At 40.7% G+C, this 19,113-nt stretch overlaps 2 protein-coding genes across 3 annotated transcripts; both read right to left on the bottom strand.

Annotated features, from left to right (window-relative positions):
• Window positions 1–669: 669 nt before the first annotated feature.
• Window positions 670–12,572, bottom strand: slc16a13 (solute carrier family 16 member 13). Of its 2 annotated transcripts, XM_086281613.1 has the most exons (7): window positions 12,051–12,572; window positions 9,779–10,195; window positions 7,448–7,693; window positions 7,051–7,194; window positions 5,497–5,753; window positions 4,787–5,315; window positions 670–3,957 (listed from the first exon to the last, which is right to left on the bottom strand). In XM_086281613.1, the coding sequence occupies exons 3-7, from the start codon at window positions 7,674–7,676 to the stop codon at window positions 3,704–3,706; spliced, it is 1,413 nt and encodes a 470-aa protein (XP_086137739.1). In that variant the 5' UTR covers window positions 7,677–7,693; window positions 9,779–10,195; window positions 12,051–12,572; the 3' UTR covers window positions 670–3,703. The 2 variants fall into 2 exon arrangements, with proteins under 2 accessions (XP_086137739.1, XP_086137730.1); XM_086281604.1 differs by lacking the exons at window positions 9,779–10,195; window positions 12,051–12,572 and having other exon boundaries at window positions 7,448–7,769.
• A 2,547-nt stretch (window positions 12,573–15,119) lies between these two features.
• LOC147335744 (C-type mannose receptor 2-like) lies at window positions 15,120–18,068 on the bottom strand. Its single transcript, XM_086287538.1, has 4 exons — window positions 17,953–18,068; window positions 17,279–17,653; window positions 16,768–17,112; window positions 15,120–15,722 (listed from the first exon to the last, which is right to left on the bottom strand). Exons 1-4 carry the CDS (start codon window positions 17,984–17,986, stop codon window positions 15,376–15,378), a joined length of 1,101 nt encoding a protein of 366 aa, XP_086143664.1. The 5' UTR covers window positions 17,987–18,068; the 3' UTR covers window positions 15,120–15,375.
• Between the last annotated feature and the right edge of the window lie 1,045 nt (window positions 18,069–19,113).

Below are 19,113 nucleotides of genomic sequence, written 5' to 3'. Positions count from 1 at the left end.
AGAGGATTGAAGTGACTGAATGTGTTATGGTTGTTGGTCAGAGCATTTCAGAAACTACTGATCTGCTGGGATTTCCCCACACGACCATCTGTAGGGTTTACAGAGAATGGTCTGGAAAAAATGATGAAATATCCAGTGAGCAGCAGTTCTCTGGTGGAAAACGTCTTGTTGATATTTGAGGTCAGAAGAGAATGGCCAGACTGGTTTAAGCTGATAGAAATGCAACAGTAGCTCAAATAAACGTGTTAAAACCAAAGTATGCAGAAAACCATTTCCAAAACTGAAGCAGAGGCAGCAGAAGACCACATCAAATATCACTCGTGTCAAGTAAGAACAGGAAGCTGACTCACTAAAACTGGACAATAAAAGATCGGAAACAGTTGTCAATCTGAACAGATTGTTCAGATGGCAGGGTCAGAATGTGGTGTTAGCAGCATGAAAGCATGGATCTATCCACAAAAAAAAATGGTCAAGCCGGTGGTGTAATAATGTGGGGGATATTTTCTTGGGCCCCTTTGTACAAGCAGAGCATCATTTACTCAAATATCCTCCACACTCACCTGATCTCAATCCAGTACAGGGCCTTTGGGATGTGATGGGACAGAAGAATAAATGAGAGAAGAATGGAGTCAGACCCAGCACTAGCAGCGAGTACGCAGCCATCTTTAATATAAGCACACAACATTGTGACAGTATATGAGAGAAAATAAAGAAAAGCATAAGAGGTTCCCTTTAACCTCCTAGGACCTGGCGTCCACATATGTGGACATCACATTTTGGGTTATTTAGACCAAAATACTAAATGTTGCTCTACAAGGGCCTGATATCCACTTACAAGGACATTATGCTGCTACTGTTCTATCGAAATTTTAAACAAATATCCTCATATGCGGCTCTCATTTTTCTTAGAAACAAAAATTAGGTTAAAAAAAAAAATCTGGTAATTCTTTGTTTTTACATTCATCAGGTCCCAATCAGCCCAAATATCAAAGAGAAATTAAAAATGCATGCTGTGGAAGAGTTCAGGTCTTAGGTGGTTAAAGAAGATGAATACGGTTTGTATCTCTGTCAAAAGCCCAGCAGAGGGCAGCATCATCCTGCAGCCGTTTTAGATGAAAACAATCTCTGTGAAGATCTGTCTGATAAGGAAAAGACTGAAATAAACCGAAAGAAAATACGTTTGCTTTAAAAAATAATAATAAAGAAGACAATCACTGACAGTTTGCAGGTAACTGACAAGGTAAATTTACTCCAGAGTCACAGACAGTTGAGGAAGAACACTAAGAAGAAGCTGTTCAGCACAGACCACCTGCTTTTTGCATTGCAACACCTTTAAAGTAAGTAAGTGTGCTAATGATCAGCAGGTCACAGTGATCCAGTCATGCTCTTCTTTCAAACATGGCAACCATCCAGCTGCTCTCCAAACCAAACACGTCTGGTTTACAAAGCCTGCTCTAGTTTACGGTCAGCAAAGTACAAAGTGCTCGAGGAAAAAAGGCGACGGTGTCATCAGGAAAACGCAACTGAGAAAACACAGTCTTGTGTTCCTGCTGTGCAACAAAACGCAGCGGTGGGAAGAGGAATTCCTGAGGTTCAGAGTCGCCACGAGTAGCTCATTTAGCCAAGCTCATAATAAATCAGTGTTAACAGGACAGGACATGCTGCGGTTTTTATATCCAAACATCCGCTTCAACAGATTACAACCATAAATCAGGCATTTGCAGGCAGCAGTAAATCACCATCAGCGTAGACCCGAAAAACAGCCACTGCAGTCGTTAAATTTGTTCTCCTAATTTTGGAGCGTGTATGTGTGTTTAACACGCCTTTAAATTTGAAGCATCATAACCAGTCAGCATCTAAAGTACAAATTCTTTTACCCAGACCAGCTGACACTGTGGTTTACCTCATCTTTGAGCCAGCAGAGGCTCACATATGATTGTGAGATATTGTATGTCTGAAGAACTTTAAAAATGTAACCCTTTAAAGCTTAAACCACAAAGTAATCGCTAGAAAATTCTTATATTTTTTTGAAAATCGAGAGCTTATTGAACCTTACGAAACGCTTTAATTAAATACAAAATTTGTACTATAGTTGCTACATTTGGGATTTTTTGCATCTTATAGGTTAAAAATCTACTGTGCAATTTAATTAAGCTTTTAATGTTGATGATGACAACGATATAGAAGTGTTACAAACTCATACATCAGCTCATGTGTGATACACTTGGCACGACAGGGTTAAGAATATAAAAAGTCCAAAAAACACATGTATTGTAGCGTTTTTACATTAGTTTCATATCCTATTCAACGAGCTGAAATTTATTTTGTTTAATTTCTTGTTTAAAAATGTTATTTTAGTTTTTTCAAAATCAGTTTCAGAATAATTTTTAGACTCCAGCCTTAATGTGGAGGCTGCTTCTCAGACTGAAGTGATGCAAGTTTTTGCCATGCATAGGTTTAGTATTAATTAACTATAATAACCTTGAAAAAGCTTTCACAGGACCTGTCAGTAACTCGACCAAAACCAGTGTGCCACTGGTTTTAAGCTCAATTCACTGGGCTTCTCCGAATTAAAACATTGTCACGTGCAGATCAGGTCAGGGAGCTAACGTTTCACACATTAGTCCTGTCATGCCAAGCTAGTAAAAGTGTATGAATTGATGGTGCAAAATTTTAAAAAAAGTGACTCACTTTATGGAGGGTATCTACACCAAAATAATAAATGAGGAGAGCACTCGACCATCGGTGTCTAACACGAATTCAGGTAAAGTTCAGGTGTATCTATTTGTCCAGAGGAAGGAGAAACCACTGAATCCCTTCACCTGCTCTAACGTAAACCAAAGTGACGACAGATGCTCTGCAGAGGAAACAACCCCATTAAAAAAAAAAAAAAAAAAAAAGGACCACTGCTCGCTCCCTCCTGACTTTTCTCTAGTGTTGCTTTTTGCTTCTGTCCTTATCATACATTAGGTCATTTTTATAGCTCTGGCAGTGCTCGCCTTCAGCTCTCCTCAAGTAACAGCCTGTCTCCTGGTATCTCCCTTCAGACTGTGCTGGGGGACTCTGCAAACCTGTGGAAGCTGAACTGGCTGCAGTTGCACACTCGTTCTACCAACAATGACACGAGCAGGTCAGGAGGGAAAATGAGAGCATGATTTCATTTGTATTAAAGCAGGTGAAATGGACTCATGGATGCTTCTTGACAGCACGGACCGACGTCCCTGAAGTTTAACTGAGTTGTTACTCAACTGAGCTGTGATGATCAAGCATTTGCTTAATTTTCGAGCTGTGCCACATTCAAAGAATGTGTGTGCAAATATAAAAGATCCTGGCCAGTCTTCGGCAGAAAAGTCAGACTCAGGTTTCATGTTCACATGAACAAAAAAAATAATAATAAAAATTGATTCATTAAAAAACAACAGCACCTCACTTTGCATGTCACATGTCAAAAACAGTCACGTGAATTATTTAAAAAATGTCCAGTTTTCTTTAAGGCAGAAGGTTCTGGCTCCAGCGTTAAACTGAGGTTCGTATTTGTAACAGAGGGAGGAGCTCGCCGCTCCCTTACAGCTGCTACGAGTTTCACAGGAAGCTTCATCTTTCACTGAGTCTCTGAGGTATGACATGAATACATCGTTGCTCACGGAGGTGTGCAACAGGATGCAATTTGATTGTGTGCTCAGAATGTGCAAGGCTCTATCTACTAACACAGTTTTGGGTTTGCTGGATCATTCGACTCCACTGTGTGTTTTTTGTCAGAGGGCGAACTATTCATCTGCTCCAGCTCTAAATCCAAAACTTTCTCTTTGGCATCGAGGGAACGTCTTTGAGGAGGCGGTGGATCAGTACAGGAGAAAAAGCGAGGCAGGGTGGTCATGGTCAGCATACCGAGGACGAGGAAGGAGCCGGCCACCATGAAGGAGGCGATGTAGTTTCCTGTGACGTCCTTCAGGAATCCTGAAAGAAAACCTGGATATTACTTGAAATGTAAGAAACCGTAAAACTGAGAATGAGATGATGAAAGACTGAGGGATAAACTGAAGTGCACAATATCGGCCTCATGTCGATTAAAGGAAAACACTGCAGTGTTTAAAAAAAATATGAAGCCCTGATAAAGCTCTGCAAAATCACACGTTTAATCATTGAATACTAGTAAAAAAAGAAGCCTTGTAGGGTAAAATAAGAGCTTCTGAACAGCTCATTCATTTTTCTGCCTTGAATCCAGTGACCTCTAACAGTGCAGACAGTTAAAGTGGAAAAAATGTGGCAGGAAACCTAAGATCAGACATTTGATCTGTAAAAGGGTTGATTTTTGTGTTAAACTCTTTTTTTACATGCTTTGAAATTAACATAAAACAGAAACAGGTCAATCAGTTACTGACAGCTCATTTTTTATTGTCAAAGCTTTCTGCTTTGGGTTGAATGTGGAGAAAGAATGATTCTGGTGACACTAACCAAAAACTGAGGTGACGCAGCTCGCACGTCCAGTGATGATTTTTAAAAGTGAAAGTCGGATCGGCTTCACAAAACTTGATTTTTGCTCTCTGCACAGGTTTGAGGTTAACAGTAAAATGCCACAAAGTGATCTAAAAAGTAGCAGGTGTGCAGACAAGGTGTCTGCCTTTTATAAGAGCAGTTATCCAAGCTTATGACAGCACCACATTCAGTGTGTTGTATTTTGGGCTGATTTAGGTCACTTTAGATAGATTCTTTTCAAACTAAAGCTACAATGGAGTCATTTTTGTTATAAGCTGGCTTTATCTCAGCAGCTTTAACGCACACCTACCTGACAAAGGAGTCCCCAGAAGTCCAGCACCACTCTCGATGAGCTGCAGCAGTCCGAGTGCCCCCATCGTGCGCTCCACGCCCACAATCATGGGCACCACTGCAAAAACAACGGAGGTCAAAGCCCCAGAGCAGAAGCCATAAAGCAGGCTGATCACCATCAGAGCGGCGTAGGAGCCAGACATGGAGCTCACTGGCAGCAGCATGATAAACACTCCTGCTAGGCCTGTCCACAAGGTCAGTAAATGAACAACCCGAAAGTGGCCCAGGTCGGAGAACCAGCCCGACACTACGCGCCCCAAAATGTCCGAAGCACCTGCAGCTGACATAACGAAGGCAGCTTGGTACTCTGAGAAGCCAACTTGGCGACTGTGGGCCACCAGGTGGAAGTAAGGCACGAAGTAGCCGACGTTAAACAGAGTAACGCCCAAAGCGTAAGTGAGATAGGGCCTCTCAGTCAGCAGGGACAGCTCCAGGTAAGAGGCGATGCGCCGCAGCATGGACGCACATGACTTTGTCTCTGAATCCACCTGCAGGAGAGGAAACAAGGAAAGTCTGAGCTTTATCTTTACATATCGCTCCAAAGTCAGTGAACAAGAAACTTTACTCTTCTGTCCTGATGGTTATGACAGAGAACATTATGATATTCCTCTCTGAGAGAGACATTTTTACTTAAACCAGACCACTGCCTTGCTCCTCCTTCTGTTCTACCTTTGCCGGTGCTTTAGAGCGCTGCTGTGGACGGATCAGCGCCCCGCAGGGTACAATGTTGAGGCTGAGAGCCCCCAGGATCAGCAGGGCCCCTCGCCAGGCGTACGTCTCCACCAGCAGCTGAAAGAGCGGGTTGAAAGCGAAGGAGGAGAGGCCGATGCTGGAGAACCCCAGTCCCAGAGCCAGGGCACGCCGGCGAGTGAAATTAGCCATGACTGTGGCCACCATGGGAGTGAAGACCATCCCCCATCCAAAACCTGGAGCACAAAGCGAGCAAAGTACACCATGAGAGGCAAGCGAGCAGTTCACTACTTTACGAGTTAATCGGTTAACTGTTAAAACCCTCTTTAAACCCTGGAAAAAAAAAAGAAAAAGAAAAGAAAATCCTACTTTCGGTCAGTAAATGTTACAAAGCTGTAAGACAACCTCAGGCTCCGCAGATGGGAGACACAACTTAACATATTGTAAATGTGAAATAAAAATGTTTCTCTGACCCATCACCTGACTTGGAAAACAAAAATCAATTTTTTGCGCTCTTCCTCTGATGAGTGCGGGAAACTGGGTGGATGCACTATCATATCAAATGAGCGTGAACACCACAACACGAGTAGAAGAACACTGGCAAAGTGCACAAGGTAAATAGTACAAAATAATACCACTGATGTATGCAGTACACGGTGTGTGTACAAAACATCTTGAAGCACCAAACTTAAAGCAGATCTGTTGGTGACGGTGTAGTGAGGGGGGACAGTTAGCTCATGGCATGCATAGAAGCAGCAATAACTGAAAACAACTACACTCTGCAGCGTAACAAGAGTGTAGATTCCACCTGTGTGAGTGACTCACGCCTGAAATACACCTGCTGCTCTGCATCTGAGACGTGACATCACAGATGCAGTTTTGTGCTTTTTGTCACACGGCTTGAAATGAGTTCAGCAGTGCAGCGTGTTCATTTTGAACATTTACCTGTGTCTGAGTCATTCTGACTTGTATTTTGTCTTTTTGTGAATTATTATTAATCTCTGGCTCTCTTCCACAGCATGGTTTTGTTCCGCCTCCCTCCCCTCACGCCCAGAAAAGCAAAGCAGATGGGTGTCCCTCCTTGAGCCTCGTTCTGTGGGAGGTTTCTTCCTTTTTAAGGGTTTTTTTTCCTTCCTACTGTCGCCAAGTGCTTGCTCATAGGGGATCATCTGATTGTTGGGGTTTTCTCTGTATTGTTGTAGGGTCTTTACATTCAAAATAAAGCACCTTGGGATAACCGTTGTTGTGACTTGGTGCTGTATAAATAAAGCAGAACTGAACTGAACGGAATCTTGTTTCTGCACGATGTGCAGAAGTCATCTTTCTTTAAAAAGTGAGTTTAATTATGACTGCTGGCACTGAATTAAGTATTTTTAACATTTTTACCGTAACATTGTGACACCCAGCTAACCCTAACTGTAAGTTAAAGTTGAAAGTGCTACAGCTGTGTACCGATGCTTTTCACTGGATGTGCCAAAAAACAGGAGCTAAAGCGGGCTAAAACTGGTGGTTTAAGACTCTAATACACGTTACCTGAAATTACTCCCATCGTGAGGTAGAGGTGTACGAGACAGGTGGACTGCGAGGCAAGTGTGAGGCCGAGCCCGGCCAGAAAGCCTCCCGTCATCACCACCACTCTGGGATTGTAAGCATTACACAGTGCAGCGGCCAGTGGACCTGCAGAACAAGCAAACACATTTACATCATTTATTTATAACTATATCAACCTTTTCCCCCCTTTAGAAGATTTAAGGTTGAAAGACCTTAATCCAAACAGGGTCACATATGCATCCTGTAGTAGTCTGTATTTACCCTTTAGTCTCACCATAAGTGTTTTAATGCATTAAGAAAGAAAAATAATTACTGTACAGTTGTCACCTGTAATACTACAAACTTCACACTCACACTTCCACAAACATCAATGACTCACTGAAGAACTGCTGAGCTGCCAGGCCGGTGGACGAGATCCAGGAGATGGCCTGGGCGCTCTCCTCGAAGTACTGAACGAACTCCACAAAGAAGATGCCCAGGCTCCGCATCAGGCCGAACACGAGGCTCGAGCTGACAAACATGGCGACAACCAGCACCCAGCCCCAGCCTCCATCCGGGCCCTCGGCCTCATCGCTCTGGCTCTGCGATTTGGACTTTATGTTGGTCATTTCCAAAGGAGAGTTATCTGAAATGCAGGTGAGGAGAACAATGAATGAGTGCAGAACAAGTCTCAGATCCTGTCTGTGATTCTCAAAAGCCATAATTGATTAACTTCCCACAGGCCAATAAATGGTCTGGTTGACCCATGCATGTGTGACTCAGCTGCAGGTCTTCATTTGACAAGAAAATATAGGTGAGAGGTGACAGTAACCGCTGAAGTGTTCATACATCAGCTCTGATCAAATATTTACACGCTCACTGGTTTTGATCAATGATAAATCATATTTCACTGCCAGAGGGGAACATGGTGCAAGTCTGAGTGTGTCAACATAACTCAGAGTTTAACGGTGTTGCATCTCTTTATAAATTATGAATGATTTACAAAGCAGCTCTGTTTATTTATTCTAACCATAAATTACGATGTTTTGTTTGACTTTGACTTATCAGCTGACCTCAATCTGGGTCATACTCGTTAAACATTCACAGCTATAAAAAGTCATAAAATGGGTAATACTCATTCTGCACAGTCTTTTGACCCAGATTTACATACAAGTTAAACAGAGGCTTTTATTCATGATTAGTGACAAGTATTGTAAACAATCATCACACTATGGATGCAGTGTCAAACACAATGAATAAAAAGGTAACTTGCAGAGTATTAAAAAGGGTAAATACATATCTGTAAAGTATCAGTATCTCTTTAACTTTATGAAGAAAAGCTTGTGAGCCACTACAGCCATTGTGATGCTGTTAATGACTTTCTATGATGTGTTATTTCCCACATTTTCACTTTCGTTTTTCTGGTTTCTGTTCAGCTGTCAGCCATTTATCTCCCTGAAAACTACTTCCTCTTCCACGTGAGTCATCAGCTCACACATATATATGCAAAATCTCCTTCACACCCCAAGACTGCACTCTTCCACATGGAGCTCTGACGCCGAGATGTTGTTCCTGGAATCTGCTGCAACTCTGGGTTACAGCTCCTAATGCTCCCATTATCACTAGGACCCTTTTCAACTTTACCTTCCACATCTGCTCCAACTGTTTCTTCAGCCCTTTGTTTTACTGAACTCCTCCTCTTGCTGTTTAGATGTCCTGCCAACAAGTTTTTTCAAAAAGGTCTCAAAGACTTTGGAGTCAGACCTGTTACAGATCGTCAACTTTTCCTTAATGTCAGGTGTGTTTCCAAAACCACTAAAAACTGCTGTAATCAAACCTATACTGAAAAAGGACAATCTTGACAAGACACAAATGAACAACTACAGGCCGATCTCAAATCTCCCATTTTTAAGTAAGATCATTGAAAAAGCAGTTTCTCAACAGCTCAATTACTTCTTAAAACAGAACAACTGCTACGATGCCTTCCAGTCAGGTTTTAGACAGAACCACAGCACTGAAACCGCTCTGACCAAAGTGTTTAATGACATATGTCTGAATACAGACAGTGGAAAAATGTCAGTCTTAGTTTTACTGGATCTCAGTGCAGCATTTGATACAGTTGACCACAACATATTACTCAAACGACTGGAGAACTGGGCAGGTCTTTCAGGAACTGTACTAAACTGGTTCAAAACATACTTAGAAAACAGGAAATACTTTGTATCAATAGGTAACTGAGCAGACAAGTATCACATGTGGAGTTCCCCAAGGTTCCATCTTGGGACCCCTTCTGTTTAACATTTAGATGCTCCCACTGGTACAGATTATAAAGAACACCATAAACTATCATAGCTATGCAGATGACACACAAGTATATATCACAATGTCACCAGGAGACCAAGGCCCTGTACAGGCTCTTGGTAAATGCATTGAGGAAATTAATGACTGGTTGTGCCACAATTTTCTCCAGCTAAACAAAAACAAAACTGAGGTAATAGTCTTTGGCGCCAAAGAAAAACGATTACAGGTCACCAGAGAACTTCAATCTATACATCTAAAAACCACAAACCAGGCGAGAAATTTGGGTGTAGTGATGGATGCAGACCTAAACTACTGTTTTTTTTTAAAATCAATTTTAAATCATGCTTTTTATTTGTTTTTGTTTTTTAATGTCTCTGTAAAGCACTTTGAATCACCTTGTTGTTGAATTGTGCTATATAAATAAACTTGCCTTGCCTTATGTGCTCTTTCTTCTTGATGTTGCCGTCCACTGGGGATTGCCAGGCTATCACAACTGTGGTTTTCTGTTCCTTGTCACACACCGCTATGGTTATATGGTTGGTTTACCGGCAGCTGCTCGTCTGCCTGGAACTGTCAGTCCCACAGGAGCCCTGCTGTTCTCAACCAGCTTTAGTGGTTTCTCTCACCGTGGCAGTCTGCAGCTTGGGCCCTGTCGGCTGTGGCAGACTTCTCCCACTGTGGATTTGGTGTTTAGGGACACTTGTGCTGACACGATAAGAGCCTCTGTGCCATCCTTTATGCCCTTTCGCACTTCATGCGGGAGCTTGAGCTTCTATGTTCCTCATCATGGTCTGTCTTTAGGCACCTGAGACACTTTTGAAGCAAGTAACCTTGGGGAGCAGTCATCCTTTTTTTGTGTGAGGTAAACAAGACCAGTAAGGACAGGTCAACAGACAAAAAGATAAGCAAACTGTGTGAAAATATTATTAAACTGAGTCCAGTGTACTCCGTTAACTATGCACAGTAAAGTATGTGTTGATTAAAAAAAAAAAAAAAAAAAAAGGTACATGAAATAATTTCATAGTCATGAAAACTATATAAACTATATATGCTAAAGAAATAACAAAAATAAACAAATAAAAAAAATGCCCTGAAATGCAATATTGTCTATGATGATGATGATGATGATAATAATAATAATAATAATAACAGAAAATAATAATTATACCTCGTAATGACACTACTATAAGTAGTAAAAATACATGAATTAAGGGGAGGGGCAATTTTATTAAATTGTGATTTCCTTTTGAATCCCCTTTAAACTGTCGGCCCCAGAGCAAGCCAACAAAAGGCATGTAGGGAGCTGATATCCCAGGGCACATCCCAATCACCCCCCAACTCAGAAGCACCCATATCGGCCATCACTGACATGTCTGCCCTGTTCTTTTGTTGTCATAATAAAAGCTTGTTATATTAGCTTGTTCAGTGGAGAAATTAGAACGATCCTTTTCTTTTGAGAAGTGTTCTATATAATTTTGGTTTGGATTAGGATCTAGTTTATATAACTGATTATAGAAGGATTTGAAAACGTTGTTGATGTCTTGGGGATTCTGAAATGGTTCTCCAGTTTAATTTTCACATTTATGCTGACTCCTTCTTTACTGCTATATTGGAAGCTGTCGTATTTAAGCTGTTTAATGATAAATTGTGTTTTTTGTGGGTTAATACCTTCCACACAATGATCACGTTCCTGGATTGATGGGTGGGGGGGGTAATATGTTTACTGTCTAGATGTGGGATTATTTATTCTCCAACTATCATCAAGTCCGTAAGAGTTCATATAATGGTTTATTATATATGTTGAATGTCAGAATCTGGAGTTGCTATTGGAATATGAATATATTTTAGGGGTGAAAAGTGTATTAAGATATCCATCTATTGTAGTAATTGTCGAGTCATTTATAAACAATTATCTTAATAAAAGAGAAAAAGCTATGAAACAAGGATAGGTCCACATTGTTGGGTCCATAAATGTTTGCAAGGGTATATGTTATATTGTGAATTGTTTGGTGGTGCATGTTGATGAGTAAATATGTAAATATGTCTATGTTGATTAGATTTAAGGTTTTGATGTGTATATCCATCAATTTAATGTGATTAAGAAAGAAAAACATTAAAGAGAAGATTATGAGTTTCATCCAGAGTTTCATCCCTGACTGCAATCCCCTCTCCATCTTACTCGTAGATTTATCGTGCTGGAATTTGTACCAATGGATTCGAGCTCATTCATATTGCTGAGCTGGCCTCTCACCACCAGTCTCATCTCTTTGAGGCTGGTGCTCCTCAAATACCTTCTCTTGACTGCCCCAGGTAACACAGGTGCTGGAGTCTTACCTTACAAATATTTACCTTATGTATAAATATGTATGTTATGGCTTTTCCTTGCATGCATGTAATTATAACACACCATACTGGAGTCAGACAATAATAGTGCAGACTGTCCGGCTGAGCAACATCCGAGCAATAAGTTACAAATGAGTCAAAGCATCAGAAAGTTAAACCACCAAATCCACCCATAACCTAATGTTACTCACTGCTCAGCAGAAGGAATCACAGGAATTTGCTGCTAACACACATGAGCTCAAAGACTTAAGACTTAAAGCCATCATGAAACTAAAAGTAAAATGTCATTCTCAACAAATACAACTTTGACCCACTGCTTGTCTGCTTCACCATAACAAAATGTACACTTTGAGTTTTACCTGCAGAAGAAGAAGCAGTCCGGCAGAGTTAGATAAAAGGGGGACAGCAGACACTTAAACAGGACCAGCTGCTATGTCCACCATTCGTTTCCTACAGCCTACAAAGTTGTCAGCAGCTTGTACGAGGGTTCTGTTAACGCAGATAACCCCGACAGCTCGCTGTAATGAAGCTGGGTTTATTTCCTATAAAGAAAGAAGTCCATGTCTGTCCGAGTTGCCTGTGGTGACTAACACTAACTGGTTATTTTAAAGGCTGATTCACAGACTCGGAGATACATTTCACACAAACTTCAAACGAAAGCTAAATGTTTTGCCGGCTACACTCGAACAGGTGGACGACCGCGCGGTGGACATTGTGCACGTGCCTTCTCCCCAATCATTATCACATGCACTTGACGTCGACGCATTTGGCGCGTGCGCACTGGCTGTCCGAGGCGACACAAAAATAACTGCTTTTCATGTTTTCCAGCTAAACTATTTGAAAATGTGTTTCAAGCGCAAGTCAGAGGTCTCAAGTGACGTCATTATTAACGTGTGCGCGTGAGCAGAGGTATGACAGCGTTCACTGTGAGAACTTCACCTTTTCTAGCGGAGTGAGAGTGAAAAAGCCGGCTGACCGATTAACTGTAAACAGCTGAGCAAAGCCTCACTGCGCTGCTCACGGCGACACAACTCACCCCCGGTGCATTCTTTTCCCCGGACCACCTCGTGGTCCACGGTCTCCAGTTTCACTTTTGTAAACAGTTAAATTACACAATAAGGCTCTGTAGTCCACCCACGAGTACACTCAGGAAACTTACAACCGGTGCGCGTGCGCAGTCCTCACGCGCATACTGCCATGAAAACAAGATGAATCTTATCTGAAAAAACAAGTCTTATCACTAGGTTTACATAAATATAAGATGCGTTGTGTCTTTAAGTGAAGTGGAATTTCAGACCACTTCAGATTTTATAAAAATCCAAAAGTTTGAGCTAAATTTTTTCCTACAATAGTTAAATAAACTTCCCAGTAGGGCACTAAAGACTAATTTTATTCTCCTGTCATTATCTAGATTAATATCCTTTCAGAGCTGCTTGTTGATGATGAGATTTTAAGAACCTGGAAGATGCACAACTTCAAGAAAGAAGCAAAAAAAACAAACAAACCCCAAAACAAAATACAGTGGGGCAAAAAAGTATTTAGTCAGCCACCGATTGTGCAAGTTCCCCCACTTAAAATGATGACAGAGGTCAGTAATTTGCACCAGAGGTACACTTCAACTGTGAGAGACAGAATGTGAAAAAAAAAAAAAATCCATGAATCCACATGGTAGGATTTGTAAAGAATTTATTCGTAAATCAGGGTGGAAAATAAGTATTTGGTCAATAACAAAAATACAACTCAATACTTTGTAACATAACCTTTGTTGGCAATAACAGAGGTCAAACGTTTACTATAGGTCTTTACCAGGTTTGCACACACAGTAGCTGGTATTTTGGCCCATTCCTCCATGCAGATCTTCTCGAGAGCAGTGATGTTTTGGGGCTGTCGCCGAGCAACACGGACTTTCAACTCCCGCCACAGATTTTCTATGGGGTTGAGGTCTGGAGACTGGCTAGGCCACTCCAGGACTTTCAAATGCTTCTTGCGGAGCCACTCCTTTGTTGCCCGGGCGGTGTGTTTTGGGTCATTGTCATGTTGGAAGACCCAGCCTCGTTTGATGGAAGGAGGTTTTGGCTCAAAATCTCACGATACATGGCCCCATTCATTCTGTCCTTAACACGGATCAGTCGTCCTGTCCCCTTGGCAGAAAAACAGCCCCATAGCATGATGTTTCCACCCCCATGCTTCACAGTAGGTATGGTGTTCTTGGGATGCAACTCAGTATTCTTCTTCCTCCAAACACGACGAGTTGAGTTTATACCAAAAAGTTCTACTTTGGTTTCATCTGACCACATGACATTCTCCCAATCCTCTGCTGTATCATCCATGTGCTCTCTGGCAAACTTCAGACGGGCCTGGACATGCACTGGCTTCAGCAGCGGAACACGTCTGGCACTGCGGGATTTGATTCCCTGCCGTTGTAGTGTGTTACTGATGGTGACCTTTGTTACTTTGGTCCCAGCTCTCTGCAGGTCATTCACCAGGTCCCCCCGTGTGGTTCTGGGATCTTTGCTCACCGTTATCATGATCATTTTGACCCCACGGGATGAGATCTTGCGTGGAGCCCCAGATGGAGGGAGATTATCAGTGGTCTTGTATGTCTTCCATTTTCTGATGATTGCTCCCACAGTTGATTTTTTCACACCAAGCTGCTTGCCTATTGTAGATTCACTCTTCCCAGTCTGGTGCAGGTCTACAATACTTTTCCTGGTGTCCTTCGAAAGCTCTTTGGTCTTGGCCATGGCGGAGTTTGGAGTCTGACTGTTTGAGGCTGTGGACAGGTGTCTTTTATACAGATGATGGGTTCAAACAGGTGCCATTCATACAGGTAACGAGTGGGGGACAGAAAAGCTTCTTACAGAAGACGTTACAGGTCTGTGAGAGCCAGAGATTTTCCTTGTTTGAGGTGACCAAATACTTACTTTCCACCCTGATTTACGAATAAATTCTTTACAAATCCTACCATGTGAATTCATGTATGTAGACAGTGTAGAGTGAAACAGGTTTAACGGTTATCTGCCTTGTAGGTGTTCAGGATACAGACACTAAAGGGAAGCAACAACAAGGTTCAAAAATTACAACTGACCAGATTTGATTTATTTCTGACTCACAGGCAAACTCACATAAATGACCTTAAATCCAAAAAGCTGATTCTGTTCATCTGCATCTGCATGTAGCTTTTTCAGTGGGAGAAACACTTCGTCACTCACCTGTCCACATTCCTTCCTGATTAAATAACTGTTAATTTTTATTTTATTTTAGGTTAAATATCAACTATTACCTGACAATGATGAGTGTTGAAGGATATTATTTGAGAACCATTCCTTTTGCAAAAGAAACAACACGATGAAAACACCTGAATACACATAATACTTTATTATTAGAAATTTATAGATAAAATGATAAAAGTAAAAGTATTTCTTCTGTTATAAGGATCAATTTAACTGCTGCAGATGGTTAAGACTGAGCTTTTTTTTTAACACACTATATTCTCTCTAGAATAATAGAGCACATCCAGAAAAAAATGTTTATGACATGGTAAGTTTTAAATCATCATTTTCAATCATACTTATGACATAGATATTTTTAATCTTTAATCTCTTAAGTGCTTGATAAAAATCATAAAAGCAAATGATTTCTGCTGCAGTAATTAACCTGCAGTGAGTCAGAGAGGTTTAAAACTTACTCTGTAGAACAAATAAAGTTATATTTCTCATGTTCTCTTTGACTGACCCACTGATACCGTCCTCCTCTTTCCATAGCTGCACACCTATCACACTCCTCAATCTTTCCATTATCAGCCCAGTTCTCGTAGCAGACTGCTTTGTCACTGATCCAGAACCACAGATCCATCATGCAGGTGTAGCGCAGTCCCACCCATATGTAGGGACTGCTGGCATTCTTGGCTCTCCTCTCCACCCATCTCTGTTGGTGAGGGTTAGTGATGGAGACCAGGTCAGTGTGGTACAGTCTGCAGTAATCCAAGGCTTCCTCCCAGGTCTTGTTTTCATTGATCAGAATCAATTTATCTGTCAGAAACAATCAAACTTCAGTTAAGTCTGGTTAACAGCAGCTTATGTTCCACTTTACCTTGAATACAGACAGTACACAATAAAACATTGTAGTTTTTCACTTCCTTTAGCTGTATACTTAATTATTGTAAGTGTGTACAGTGCATTTGGAAAGCATTCACAGTTCCACATTTTGTCCTGTTACAGTCTTATTCCAAAATAGATTAAATTTCTTGTTCACTTCAAAGTTCTGCACATGATACCCCAAAATGAAAAAGTGGGGAAAAGATTGTTGAAATTCCTGCAAATCAAAAGCAAAAATATGGCATGTACAGTATGTAAGTATTTACACTTTGTTGAAGTATCTTTGTCAACACTTGAAGCTTCAAGCCTTCCTGAGTATGATGCTACAAGCTTGGCATATCTATTTTAGGGCAGTTTCTCCCATTCATTGCACAACCTCTGAAGCTCCATCAGGTTGGATGGTGCACAGCCATTTTCAGATTTCTCCAGAGAATCAGGTTCAAACTTTGGCTCTTGCTGGTCACTTGAGGACCTTCACAGTGGTTCTGCAGCCACTTGTTTTTATCTTGGCCGTGTGCTTGGGGGCTTGTCCTGTATAAAATGAACCTAATGTGGATCTAATGTCCGGTGCACTCTGGAGCAGCTTATTCAAAAAGAATCAAATTTACCATCACTAGCTCACTCTACTAAACAGGCCTGATTGTTGGAGGGCTTCAGAAATGATTGTTCTTCTGGAAGATTCTCCTCTCTCCACAGAGCAATGCTGGAGCTCTGTCAGAGTGACCATCACTCCTTGACTAAGGCTTTTCTACCTCAAACTCTCTAACTGGCGAGGTGGCAGCTCTAGGAAAGTCCTGGTGGTTTCAAACTTCTTCCATTTACAGATCTCTGAGCTTATTGGGACCTTCAGTGCTGCAGAAATGTTTCTGTGCCTCTCAACACAAGCCTGTCTCAGAGCTCTACAGACAATTCCTTGGATCTTCTAATGATGCTCCTATTACAGGGAAAATAAATCAGATTAATCTTAGTAGAAACTCACCACCATAACAGAAGAAATAATTTTTTTTGTTGCATTCATCAGAGCTCCATTTTCTTGATCTGTTTAACAGAGTCGAAGCACATTTCTTTTTGTTTTGTCCGTCATTAAATGACTCCATATCCCAGTGCCTGAAAGAGAAATTACTTCCATCTGACCACCTCCAGGTGTCTCTGAACAGGCCGATCCACAAATCCTGAGACTTTTTCAGGATCTTAAATTCTTCCCCATCCACCTGATCGAGTCCACTGGCCAGGTCAGTGTAGTGATCTCTGCAGTACTTCTGAGCCTGTCTCCAGTTCTTGGGCTCTTTAATCAAATGGATGGATTTACCGTCTCTCTTCTTTTCTGTTAAGCAAAACATCAAAACAAAACAAAATTTCCATCACCACAAACATTTTGAAGAAATACAGAAAGACACATAATTTGTATGATTCCTCAAACATGCTTTCTCTCCATTTCTCTTTCAGTTCAGTTATATTATCAAATCAGACTATTATCCACATATTCTCACCATCGTAGCAGATGAACGGCATCATTTGGTCACATCTGGCATGTGTCCAGTTTCCTCTTGTCTTCACACAGTTCTCATTTTGATTTTGATTATTTGGTTCAGAAGATCCCCATCTGGTTTCATGTTCAGTGTAGTTCACCCCTGGCAGAGACCAATGCCACATCCTGTTTTCTTTTCCTGGGTTGCTGAACAGTCCAATCCAGGCTTTACCTTCATACTCTTTGGATTCACGCAGTCTCGCCATGTCTGCCATGTCAAACACGCTGGCCAGGTCTGCATAATTCTCTCTGCAGTATTTCTGTGCTTCTTCCCAGGTTTTGTCTTCTCTAATAAAGTGGTACTCATATAGGTAACAGGTGGAGACGAAACACTGACCTAAAAGCAGTAAAATATTAGCAATAATGCTGCATTATCAAATCAAACTCACTGGTTCACAGATAAACAGTCTACAACACAAGTGTGACTCTGAGCTCAGTGACCTTGTCAATGAAAGACAAATGTGTGCAGATAAAACAAATAGATGAAAATCAAATGGAAAAACAAAGAAAAGACAGAAGAAGTAAGAAGACAAGACATTACAAAAAACACGGTAAGTTTGTAGGATTCAACAAAACACACACCAGATAGAGAAATATAATCTCTATAGGGAAACTCAATCAGAATTTTCCACTTACCCATCAGAATCAGCAGAAAGAGACTCCACTGCATCTTTAATCTGCCGGATTAAATAAATATTTCATTAGATAATGAAATCATGTTTCATTTCATAGATGGTCTGGTTATAATCATCATTATAATCTGGGTGTACAGATTGGAAGTTCAGCTGGACCCAAATGCAGACACGAGCAGGCAGCCAGAGTTGAAATGTTTTACATCACTCATGTATACATCAAAACATAGAATTAGGCTTTATCACTGTTGTAAAAATACTCCATGCTGTACTAATACAGAGGTGTCTTATTGTTGAGGTCAGGAGCTGCCAGATCTGTTTTCTCTGGTAGTCTGCATGCATGAAAGAGTCTCTGCTTAACATAACTGATATTATATTAAGGCTGATTCTTCGGTTTAAAGGTGCTTTTCTTTTAAATCCAGTCTGCTGCATATCTTAGAAATTGATTTTGAAAATATATAAATATATATAAACATAAACAAACACAAAACATGCAATGAATTACAGATTTCAAACTTACATCTGGTTAGTCTTTTGGTCCTTTGTCTAATTTGGCCTCTTTCCTCGAAGGGTTCAAATAAACACTGAAATAAAAGCAAACACAGAGAGCTCATTATGCAAAGATCGGAATTTATATATTAAAATACTGCTGCTGCTTTCAGAAAGATAAAGACGAGGGAGTTTTTTACACGTATGAAAGCGGTATTCTGTTACGTGTTGTAGCTTATAGCTTTTTCCTCAATGATTGTAAAACTGTATAATTTTGTTGTTGTCTCTTGTTTTTGAACTGACTTCTCATCATATACTTTACCAATGAAAAAGCTGATGATGGTTTGGATCGTTTATATGCAGAAATATTGAAATTATGGAAATATTTATACTTGTATTGTGAGCTTGTTCTTTACCTGAGTGTTTTATCTTGATGTCGCTTTACAATTTCCTTACTTTTGCATGTAAACACTGAAACACTGCTGATAAAATAAGACCTGAATCTGTGGATAATTAGCTTTTTATTACTTATTTTTCATTTAAATTCACTTTTGTTATTATTGGATGTCGTCACTTACAGTCCTATGTCTCTGAACTTTCCCACACACGTTGGAGAATATGACTGTTTTTCAATAACTATCATTAAGAGATTATCTTAATTTTCATATGAACACAT

Source organism: Aulonocara sp. 'chitande type north' Nkhata Bay, linkage group LG3 (genome assembly GCF_057382095.1).
Source record: "Aulonocara sp. 'chitande type north' Nkhata Bay isolate Kocher_YH1m ecotype deep benthic linkage group LG3, A_spYH_male_GT1.1, whole genome shotgun sequence".
In the NCBI taxonomy this organism is placed as follows: Eukaryota; Metazoa; Chordata; class Actinopteri; order Cichliformes; family Cichlidae; genus Aulonocara; species Aulonocara sp. 'chitande type north' Nkhata Bay.
The sequence above is the reverse complement of the archived record's forward strand: the minus strand, read 5'-3'. Positions and strand labels throughout refer to the sequence as shown.